The 12,593-nt window shown below is 41.9% G+C and overlaps 1 protein-coding gene across 1 annotated transcript in view; it reads left to right on the forward strand.

Annotated features, from left to right (window-relative positions):
* The first annotated feature begins 651 nt into the window (after positions 1-651).
* Positions 652-12,593, forward strand: part of acap3b (ArfGAP with coiled-coil, ankyrin repeat and PH domains 3b) — a 51,857-nt gene continuing 39,915 nt past the window's right edge. Inside the window, exon 1 of the mRNA XM_079156948.1 lies at positions 652-818. Coding sequence (XP_079013074.1) covers positions 772-818 — 47 coding nt within the window. The 5' untranslated portion in view covers positions 652-771. The remainder of the gene's footprint in view (positions 819-12,593) is intronic.

Raw genomic sequence — 12,593 nt, forward strand, 5'->3', positions numbered from 1 at the left:
ATATTCATCTTAGAACTCAATATTTTTTCAGAAAGCAATACACTTTACACTATCAACATGTATAATTGCAAACCTTTGTTGAAACTGCCAATGTTTTATATATCTGGGTTCATTTGGCCTACTAATCACGGTGGCAAGTTATTGAGGAGGTAGTCTACATTTGGAGGTGACAGTGTAAGATTGTATAGTGTTTGGCAGAATAATTGGGTTAAGTACTAGCCTGTAACCCAATTATTCTTAATATTAAAACTACATTGTAAAATATTAGGCCTACTCATATTCCCTCTTTTCTCGATGTTGTAAGAACATGGACTATTTTTTTAATGAAACAGACATAAACATCACCATTGTTGTATCGTTATGGGGAATGATGATGGGAGGATGTAGTCTACACCAGCGTGTTTTATGTTGTAGTGTCTGTTATACTGATGTAATATCTGTTCAAGGCTCAGCTCTTCTTCCTACCAGGATTCCTCCTGTTGGCCAGAGTTGTTACGGCGGATTGTAACTAGACGGCGCTCTCCTCTCCTTTTTCAGTGTCCACGGTGCAGCTACGCCTCTCGCCTGACTCGACTACAGTGGCAGCAGCGTAGTAATAATCAGACTGCCGCGCACCGAGCTCGCATTTTGTGTCACGGTGCCACCGGGAGAGAGGCGACAGACTGCTGCGCGTCAGGGGACACCAGTCACCATCCGCACGGTTCAAGCGACATCCCGCCGCGGGCAATGACATTGGCAGACTGAAGTGGGAATACACGATAAAACGCAAAAATGACGGTGGACTTTGAAGAATGTATAAAAGATTCACCCCGATTCAGGTAAGGCTGCTCCTCGCAGACACATCACAGCGGTGCGCAAAAATGGCACACCTTCTTTTACGCATGATTTTTTTTTATGATGGGGACTGACCGCTTTCCGCTCATGTTTGTGTTGGCATCAACAGTGATACAAGATGATTCGCTCATGTGTTCAACAGCATGGCGTGTTTCTTTCAATTTGGTATTTTTTTTTGCATTGGTCAAAATCCAGATTTTTTTTAAATGACACATTTGGTTGGTTGTTAAAACATGTATTTGCATTGTGATGCATTTGTGGGAGACACGGGTGTGTCACTGGTTCCAATGTGATCTTTGAATGTGGGTTAGCTCAGCACATATGAGAGGATCGGGACACTCATTGCCACGCACAGTGAGGATCCATTTTGCTTTAGTGTAAAAATGATAAGTGATTTCCAGCATGCTTTAATAAACCACCTGATATGCACTGAATAAGAAAGGGGCACTCCTCTAATGTGGCCTTATAACAAGTGAGAGTGTATGATGGGAGGCACCTGTGTGTGGATGACTGTTGCAGCATGGCATACAGGTTGAGTGCAGTCTTTTCATTTGCTCACGGAGGTGGTGGTAGGAGACTGGAGAGGAGATGCCCTTGCAGCAGCAGTCTTTGCCTGGCTGGCAAAGAGGCATCAGGGCGAGGAGTTTCTCTCTGCAGGAGACGGAGATAGTATCCTGGGCACAGATCCAGCTGTTCGGCCCCTTGCCTGCCCGCTGGAGGGTTGTAGCCACACTGAGTCCACGTGCCAGTCTGGCACTCCTGAGCAGGCCGATTAGAAACCAGCAGAGGAAGTTCTAACAGCATGTAGGCCAGGGATCTCATGTTAATTATGTTAGAAAAACTGTCTGGTAGTGTCATTTATTCAGTGTTTCACTCAAAAGGAGCAGGATGTGGGTTTATACTGTTTATTGTCAAATATTTTGTTCCGTTTTCTCTGTGTCTCTGTCTTCTGTTCTGTTCCTTCATGTCAGCGTCTGTTGCCTGTTTGCTCTCTGTTCTCTGTGTTTGTCATTTTGTTGCTCCCCTCTCCCTCTTCCTCTCTCTCAGACACAACTTGTCCGGCTTATTGAACGCTGTGCGACTCACAGATAGTTTGTGATTTGAGTGATAAAGCAGACAGTGGAATGAAAGAGAAAGAGCTGAGAGAGACAGACACTGAATTTGCTGCTTAAATCCCGCCTCAGTGATGGATGGTTGCGACGTAAGGTCACAGGAAGGGACGTTTTCTGCCTGGTTCACTTTCCCATGGTCTAATGAAGACTGCTATTTGGAAAATCCCAACACTGACAAAGGAAGCTGATGTTTCCTTGCAGTAGGGAAAATGTAATGTTGTGCAATACTGCGATCATAATGATGGTAGTGAAAATCCGTATCCTGGTTTGGATCACATTTGGATTACGATGTAACATGGAGCATGAGATACCTTGTTTTTCATTCCTCTGTGTACATGATATTATCCCGATTTCTCTGGTCATCTGTCGGTGAAGGTTTGTCTGGGGTTTGGTTTCTGGCTGTCTGGACACTCTGCTGAACAGCGCTCAGGATACTTGTGTTTATCTAAACAGACACATTGTTTCCTGCTAAAAAAAAAAAGAAAAGAGAGTAATAGTTGAAACCAGTGCACAGTTTTACCTCCAGATATAATGAAACAAATATCCAGGAGCTATTCTAAATGCCTAAACAACTACTAATAAATAAAGAAGGCATTGTCCAAAGAGCAAACGCAACCATTGCTATACATTGCCATATAATTAAAGACAGTGACTGCAGATTTTTCCATTATGTTGTAATGACTGGTGTCCCAGGTTACTTTCTCCTCTTTGTTGTGTCATTCTGGAGAAACAGAAGAAGAGCAGAGAGCCGGTCTGTCTGTCTTCCCACACATGGTGCTAAAAAACCCGCTCACACACACCCTCTCACTGCAGGTCTTAACTTGTGCCGGTCCTGCATGTGCGTATGCTTGATTAGGTGAGCGTGAAAGAATTTCTAGGATATGTCTGGTGTGGCTATAACTTACACCTTTTTGTTCAGTCTCCCTCTCATCTCGTACCTTTTTCTTCTCTGCCCTGCCTGCTATTCAGCTGTCACCTGCTGCATTCATTCATTCTGTAACACAACCTGAGACAAAGCCCTGTGCACCTGCCAGGTCATTAAAGAACTAAAGAAAACAATTGACTGAGCATGATCTTTTGATGAGCAGTGATAGGCGTTTAGCTCGTTACTGTGATAATCTCACTCATCCGCTAACAAACAAGTGTAACAAGTTTTACCAAAAGTAAATAATAGCAAGTATTACATTAACCTTTGATTTATTTTATATTTAGTCCTTTCATTGACGACCTTCTTATGATATAAGTAATCATATGCATATGCGGGTGTGAGCTGTTGCCTAGCAACAGCTGCTGTAAGTGAGACAAATGGGAGCTCGGAGAAAAGAGGACAGAGAATTTAAGAATGGGAGAGGAGAGTGGGTGCTGTGAAAAGACACCGCTCGCTACATTGAATATCCCACACCGAGAAGAGTTTCATTGGGACGAGTACGTCCCAATGAAACGAATAACGAAATTCAAACGAATAACAAAATGAAAAATACTGGTTATGGAAAAGCAAATGTTTCCTCTAGCGATGGGTATCTCAGGTCAGTGAGTGTACAGCTGAGGGTTTACAGATCCGGAGAACCAGCTGCACCTGTCGGCCTGGCCTCTTTACTGTCGTTTTTCTTTGTCTTTTTTTATCTCGGCCACATAGAGTAAACTGCATTAGGCTGTCTAGACAGGTTGAATGAGTCAGTCAACAAGATTTCACAAAGTGACGGGTGGAGACAGATCGGCAGATTGGATGCATAGGATGTTTTGTTGCAAAATGGGATAGACAACCTGAAATAGTCTTATCAGTCTTGGGGATGTCGTTATCAGCGGGTTTTTACCTTCAATCACAGTGCCTGCGGTGTATGAATGGTTAGTTAGTGCTGATGGGCAGGTGGCACCTTTGCATGGTAGCCCCTGCTATCAGTGTGTGAATGAGTGTGAATGGGTGAATGACATGTAGTTTAAAAGTGCTTTGAGTGGTCGTAGGACGCTATACAAGTCCATTTACCACCATTTTATACCAACCAAAATTTAACAGGTTTTAAATGAATTTTAGTTCAAAACATTAATAAAAAGTGTAATCGGTGACACTTTCCATATCTATAATGCATTAGTAACGTACTTATAATGCGATATAATCTGCTTATATTATTGTACAATTTAGTTCAAAACAAAATGACGTAAACACAAAACATAAATGAATATACATATTCAGAATACGTTATAGCAATAATCATTAAACAATATAAAGCATTTTATAATGACTTATAAGGTCAAGTATCATAATACTTCATAATTACTGTCACTCACTAACATGTATTTGTTTTGCAAGGATTATAGTGTATTATAATTCTCATAATTGTAATACATTATACTTTTGTTTTTAAATGCACTATAATGGGATTTTAAGTTACTCTTAAGTGGTCAATGTTTCTATTTTCTTCATTATTAAATATATGAAAGAACAACCACAAAACGTTGTAAAGATACTTTTGACTTAACTTAGAGTAACTTATAAAAAAGATTATAATGTATTACAACTCTGAGAATTACAATACACTATGATTGTTGCAAAAAGTCGGTGAGTGACAATTATGAAGTATTATGATACTTGTCCTTATAAGTCCTCATAAAGCATTATATAGATATAGTCATAGAAGGTATTACCATAGAATACTGTTGAAGCTGTGTTGCAGTAGTGAACTGCTAAATGACAGCATGAAAATGAGTTACTTACTAAAACAAATTCAGCATTAAATCTTTGGCTATGCTAAAACCAGTTGGCATGTACTGTCATGAGTAATAAATCATCAACAGGGAATCATTTCCCATACAAGACTGGATGGGATTGTGTTACACGCATTCATATCACATGAAAGTTGTCAAACCTGCATGTTAGTCGACTTCATTCAAATAATCTCTTCATGTCGCTGCATGTCAAAGCATGGCCACCAAGCGCTAAATACATTTGAAAACCACACATATATACAGATGTTTAAATCTTCTATTTATCTGATCTGAGCACCATTGCCTGTTCAAAAGGTATGTTTGATGATGATTTATCAAGTTCCATGGACTCTGAAATCTGCAGCTCCTATTAAGCACCTGTCAGGTGTGTACTTCCCCTGTGCCTGCAATGTTTACTTCCAGACAGATATTAGATTACAACCATGTCTGTGTGCTTTTTTTGATAGAGGCAGCTCTTAAACCCTGTGATAAGTAAACAAGCTCGGTATGTTTTATTACGTTTGCTGAGCCAAAGTGATTCTTTTTTCAATTCCTTTCTTGGCACCTTCTCTTACAAATAAAGACAACATGTTTTTGCTTGTGCTGCACTTCCAGACCCAGTTGGTTAAGTTCCACAATCAGAAAGTTAAATCTGTAGCCTTGAAGAGTTCTCATGAATACATGCTATTGAAAATCAAGAGAGAGAGAGAGAGAGAGAGCGAGAGTCTACATCATTATATATTCTTAAATAAAGGAAGTTTAAGAACATTTTAAGTTTATTGAACTCATTATTGATCTGGATTTAGTATTAGATTTGAAAGCACTATGTAAAACGGGGCTTTTGGCCCCTCTTATATGTGATTTCCTGCATTATTTTAAAAGCATGTCTCCATTTATTGGCAGATTAAAGTGCTCCTTGATGCTCTAGATATTTGTCTGGCGCCCTGGTTTCTCCTAACTGTCTGTACAGTTTTATTCCCCCGCCTGCGTCACCATCACCTCTAATCCTCCTTTTACACACATCATCATTCTGCTCATCTGAGATGATAAAGTCCTGTTGGCCAGCAGCCTGTGAAATAAATATACACCACGCTGCCTTCTCTTGTCGGATTAGGGAAAGTAGCGCTGTTGTTGCAAAAGGTGACCAGCCGCTTCGGAGGGCAACTACCTCTCCCTCTGACTCGGTCAAGGATGTAGAGAGAGGCTCATATCTGGCCCCTTCAACACAGAAAACACACACAGTGCGGCACAGTTGTGTTATTTGCGGAGTAGATGGAACTGTACACAGTGACCTTGAAACGGTGCAGATGATTTTATAGCACTAAAGGAAATGCATTAATGTGCTGAATAAGATTACCTGTTGCCAACGTAGGCCGACATTGATAAACTGCATGTTTGGTAAGTCAATGATGCCTGGACAGTGTCCCGGACTAAAGCCGTAGAGGTATGGAGTGCCAGCTGTCACCCAATGTCCTTGTCTGTTTGTCTTTAACTTATTTTGGAGAAAACCTCTTTGACAGACACCGTGACCCTCTGAACTTCACCGGCAATAGATCCTCTCTGCAACATCAAGTCCTTGGCAAAACGTCTCGAAAGATCCCAGACCACTCACATTAAGTTGCTAATGTCAAGACACTCGTTCCCAACCACTCTCCCTAATGCATCCACGTACGCAGGAGATGTGTGGTGACAGAAAGAAAACCACCATGCTGGCCTAGAATCCCTGTCCTCTTACCCTCCATACATGGAGCTTCTCCATCCAGGGCAACAAAATTGCTCTGCTTGAGAATTCTGTCTCTTTGACACTAATCTTTAGAGATTTGGCCTACGATCAATAGTCATTTCTTTGAAGGTAGAGGAAGGTCAAACAATTTATTTATGCTCAACGTAGTCCCACACCTGGGGAGGATGTATTTATGTAGGTTTAATATCACTGTGGTGGGTCTTATGCAACAGCAGAAGTTTATGATCAAAGGGTTTTTTAATCTGCACAATGCAGCCAACCGCAAATAATGTAAAGATCTAAATCCCCTTTCTGTTACATTATTTTTGCCGTTGTGAGATGCATATACTTTCCAGTGTAATTGCATAAAGTATATAACTGGACATATCTAACAGTGTGGTCGAGACTAATACAGTTTAGCAATTTGAATAGATTTTGAATACTGCATGGGTACTTTTTTATATCTGAATTTGTGTACCCTAAAAATATATATATACACTGGACAATATATAATTTTGGATTTGCATTGCACTATTTCTAAATGACGTCAAGTCTTGCTACTAACACGTTCTTTTATTATGGGATAAAAGCTCTGACGGGCTGGGTTGCAGCAGATGATCAGGGAGACGGTGATAGCTCTTAGTAAACTCCTAATGACATTGGAGGTGACTGTCCTCCTCTTCCTCAGGGAAGCAACCATTTAACCACCAATTGACCTTTTAAACTCCCGTAACCTAGTAGTGTCACAAAAAGACAATGCAGAACGTCGGGGCTCGTAAAAACATCTGACGTCCCCCATCAGTTCACATAAATATTTGAGTTCCCAGTCTGTGTGTGTAACGGTAGATGCCTTGGTGGAACGCTCATACTGTGAACTGCAGGAAACCCGTCTTTCATGTCAGAAGCATGAAAAATTGTGGTTACTTCAAAGGATTTGTGTCAATGGAGATGTGGCGTTAGTGGGCAGGAGGATAGGGGTTACTAGGTTGGATCCTATTGGCACTCCAGCATCTATGGCTTGTCTAACCCTCTCTGATATAGATATTTGTGGTGCTCTTTCTCTCCTCATCAAAGACAATTCACTGAAGACAGCAGACCAGTTGAACAAAGAGGGCAGCCCCACCCTTGTTGGTTTGAAAGCATGTGTGCGTCAAAGTGATTTCTCTAGATGATGTCAGATATTATAAGTGATGAATTAGAGTCATGTGGCATCCCGTGAGACCTAAAAGGGTTCAAATAGAAAAAAGGCAGAACACAGTAGCTGTCTGCAGATGTTTGTCGAATCCAAAAATATTGGAGCCGGTAATGATTTTTCAGGAAGTGATTGAGAGTCTTTAACATCCCCGGAGCTGCACATTTGCTCACACAGCATCTTGTGTGTCTACTGACCTGTTTGTTCGAAACATGGTGTGCACTGCACGGATTGGGATTGCTTGTGTGCTTACAAATCTGGAATTCCTCTCACATGAGATCAAGTGAACAGGATCTGCGTCACTCCCGTCACTGGTGATTGATTGAATTAGACCTACAACACATCAGGAAGGTTTAACAGGGATTTCTGCCTCTTCAGAACCGCTTTACCTTCTACCAATTTTCAACAACTGAGCTTTTAAAACATCAAGGCTTTCTGTTACCAGTGCTGGTACTGATCTGATGCTGTATACACGTGTGCATGTAGGCATGTCATATTTTCATATTCCTGTCCCTGCCTGCTTGTCAGGCAATTCGTAGTTTGACGTGTTCAATGGGAGAGCATCAGTTCAGCACGTGGACACTTCCACTGAATCCACGGTGCGGCAGATTTTCCGCCGCTCTGCTGCACGTGTTGCCGACAGACTTAGCAGGGGACCCACACATGAAATAGGATTATCAGTAACCACCACAGTCTCTGATTAAATCAAGTGGATAGCCTACACACCCTATTAAAGCTCACACACTATCAGCCTCTTACCCTGAGAACCTCAATACAATTTCCCTTCCCATTCAGAAGCAGTGTGCGACACAGTTTATGTCGGATTTTCAGTTCAAAGAACTTGTGAGCCTTCGATCTGTTGCACAGAGGATTTCTGTGCTTGTTGGAGGATATTAATATTTTTGCTAGTTCAGATACCGTTCGCCATGGCTTAATGGGTTTATCCATAATATCAATCTGACCCTTTAACCTAATCTAGCCGGGGTTATTTTAAGACCTGTCGTCGTGGCACACGTCATGCTTCACACAGGAGGATGCTTGAACCGCAGTGCAGTTTAGAATTTGCTCTGATTTTTCCAGATTAAGGGCAGCAAGGGGTGTGGGATTTAACATGAATGTATGTGCAGATGTGCATTCAAGACAATTTGATGCAGACAACCGACCCTTTGCTTCCCTCTTAGTTTCTTTTGCTACATCTGTCGATTGCATATACAGTTTATGATGATAGCGGGGGCAGTTTTACCAATCAAATTTAGGAGTCATTCTTGCATGTCTCCAATTTCACACAGAATTTCAAGCCGGTGACTCAGGATTTTGTTGGTTAAAGTGTACTGCTAGCTACAGCCGATGAAACTAACTCAGTAAGATGGTCGAAAACTCTGTCTCCAGCCGAATCATTTTAAATGAAGAACCATGTAAAAGGCTCTTATATAAGGACATGATGGCTGTACACATTTAGGCTAAAGCTGCACGTACCAGGAAAAAGGTCTGCATCATGACCTGTTTATAATTCATAAGTTGGTTAGCCACTATATTATAGACAATATTTGTATTATGTAAACTTCCCTGAACCAAATAAAAGCAGGTGCTTAGTTACAATTGCTAAGCTATGACTGAACAGTTGCGTTTCATGGGAGAAGTTTAGCAAGCAGGTCACTTAATGGTCACAACTGTAGAGAACTGTACAGAGCAAGGATTGATGTTTAGGTAGATCAAAGGGTAATGAGTAATGACTTCCTCAATAAAGACATTGCCATCAGCAGGAGCATGCACTCTGAAAATAAAGTATTAATGACTTACATTGCTCACCAGTCAATCTATTTTGAAATGACCTGAAATGAAACATTGGAAAACAATTCACAAGGTTAGTTAGGTTTGTGTGGGGCTGCACGATTATGGACAAAATGATAATCAGGATTATTTTGATCAATATTGAGATCAATTATTCATTGATATTTTAAAAAGTGAAGCCAAAAATTGTGATCGCCCCCTGTTGGCTGGCAGTTTTCTGTGCGCGCGCATTTAATATGTCAGTATCGCAGTTGAGGATGTTATAATAGTAATGTGAATAATTGTAGAGATGTAGAGGTCCTATCCCAGAACAAATCTGAAACAAGAGAGAAAAATGTGGCAGAAATTGAACCTTCTCACAGATCTCACTGCAATCATTCATTCCCACTGAGATCAGGATTCGGTGTGGAGTTTGTTAAAATCCTGCCAAGACCTGTTAAATCAGAACTATTAGGTAAATTGCCTGCGTCTTGTTCCTGGGCTGCTTTCTTCATCTTGGCACTACATGGTATTTTCTCAGTGGGAAACGTTTGTCTCTCCTTGGGTGTCCTGTTTAAACACTTCTTTTTGTCTTCACTAAACATTTTCTCAAAACCCTATTTGCTGGTTTGGCGCGTTATGGCAATCAGCCGATATCTTTTGTCGTCTTGACTGACTGAAGAACAAGCAGACTGACTTTTGATTTAGCCGGACAGAGTTTCAAAATGTAAATCATGTCTGAACTGTGAACCTAAAGACGTGCCGTGGAGAGTTCGCTCCCCAGGAAGTCGTTAAATCACACTGGAGGAAACAAGCAGGACCAGCCGGCGTGTTATACGTGGAATGTATCTACAGTGAGCCAGACTTCTGGGCTGACTGCCACACATTTAGGTATGCATGGATAAACCCTCTCAAGACATTAGTACATATATGCACACATGCATAAGGTTGTTGAACATGTACAGTAACAGCATGCATATTTGCACATTAAAGACTCTTTATGGCATATGGTGCTATAGTGTCACATAACTATTTTTACGCTTGTGTTCTGCAGGGTGAAAGGTTTACGCTGCAGAATCAAGAGGTCCTAGATGAGAACAAAGGTCTCAAAACAGTGAGGTTTGTGTCTGCAGAAACAGAACTTTCAACTTCATGGTGGCTTTCTGTTTGTTTGGGATTTTCTCATACACAATTTTGCCATTCTTTATACAGTAGAGTTAAAGGATCAGTAAATCATTTCTCCTCCCGAAGCGTTTCTTGGTCAGGGAAAACCATTTAAAAACTAAACTCTCCCATGAAATATCAACTGCAGGTCTTGTTGACATAGTGGCTCACGTCAAAAGTTAGAAATGTATCGGGACAAGCCAGTTCCACAAGATTGTCTATCCATCACACACACGCACACGCACACACACACACACACACACACACACACACACACACACACACACACACACACACACACACACACACACACACACACACACACACACACACACACACACATTCATTCTTCAGTTGTTCATCTGTTTATCATACAAGATCATGTTGGTCAAAGAAATCCTTGCCTCTGACGATGGTATGACTAATTTTACAATGTTCCTGTGAAAAGAAATGTTTTGCCGCAAGTGGATGTTTGTCATCCACACACAATGTGGGTATTATATTGTGTTGGCAAACCTCGCTCTCCTTCAGAAAACAACCCAACTGGTTTAACCAACTGGCAGATTAAAGACAGAAAAAGATAAAGAGTGAGAACTCTTTTGTCAACATCTGTCATCCCTCTCACTCCTACCCTCAGTCATTCTGTCTTTCACTGCGGCAGTTACACATGTTTGTCTTCCTCTTGACATCTATCCTACAGGTATTATGTCCTGCTCTCACCCTTTTACCTTTGTTTCTGCTCCCCCTCCTTTTCTCCATGGTTATGAATCAATGTCAGGGCTGCAGCAGCAAGGCGGATTGGGTTCAGATTACCTGAGTCTATCTTCTAACTGCATGTAGCTAGAAGGATGCAGGGAGAGAAGGTGGTATGGCTGGAGGGACGATAGATGGCTGACAGGATAGGGGAGATAATTGATTGAGAGGAGGCGCATATAGACAGAAGGATGGATTGATCGGGTGGATGGACTCAGAGGAGGTGTAGACCAAGGACAGAGGATGGAATACAGGACGTGAAGAGGGATTAATGGTCTCCATCGTTACTGCAGTCCTGGTAGCCTGCCTGATATTTCATACATTAACACACTGAATGTGTCATGAGTTACATTGTGTGGCTGGACACACACCCTGGCAGCAAAGCATGAATGAAAAGATTCGCACAGAGGACAGCCAGGAGAAGAAGCGGACAGCTGTCCTGTCAAATGGAGGGTGCTGCTCGCACACAGCTTCCCTGAGGTGACAAATGAAATAGTCATGCAGTTCACTCTGGCTCATAGCCGTCTCATGTAAACTAGGAGGAGAGCTGCTGTGTGTTGACTCTCAGCCTCTCACATCTGGGATCCAGTTAAGCAGCTGGTTCAGATTTGGCCCAACTTTCTCTGCCTTTGTTTTAGTTCTGCTCTCTTATAGTTGTGTGCACTGTAGTTTTCCCTTCACATCTTGTTATTGTTTTCAGCTTGTTGTTTCTCCTTCCTGTTTACTCTTCTTCAACCCTTTCACTCATCTCTCTCTCTCTCTCTTCCTCCACCCACGTTCCTGTCGCCCCGGGCGGTATGTGACGCGGTGAGGAGGAAGCTTAACAGGATTGAGTCAGAAGTGTTGATCACTGACTTTAACTTCTGGTGTCTTTAGTGAACACCACCATTTATCTGCATTTATGTTTTTTCAAGTTTTTTTTAAAATTAGTTTTATCTTCTCAGTTGCTCCTTTGTAATCTCAGCTACAGTGTTTTGAGACATTCGTCGTTGATTGTTCCCTCGCAGGCTCACTGTGTGTTTGGCGGACCACCAGCCCCGATCCTCACTGAATCCCCTGAAACCCCTGCAGTGCTGAAACCAAAAGTGTGATGGACAGGCCAATCTCCTTTTGTGACACGAGGAGAGGCAGGAGCACTGATTGCTCTCTTAAACACTGATGGATTCACTTCACATTCCGCGTTCTTACATTATTCAGCCTGCATCCTCGCCTCAGATCTCTCCGGAATTCTTTGTAACCAAATGAAAACATTCCCATCTGCCGTGTCAGCAGTCCCCCACTTTCTTGGATCCATCATTCCCGCCTCCACAAAGTCACACACACATGCACTCTTTCGCATGGG

Source organism: Pholis gunnellus, assembly GCF_910591455.1.
Source record: "Pholis gunnellus genome assembly, chromosome: 3".
NCBI classification, from domain to species: Eukaryota; Metazoa; Chordata; class Actinopteri; order Perciformes; family Pholidae; genus Pholis; species Pholis gunnellus.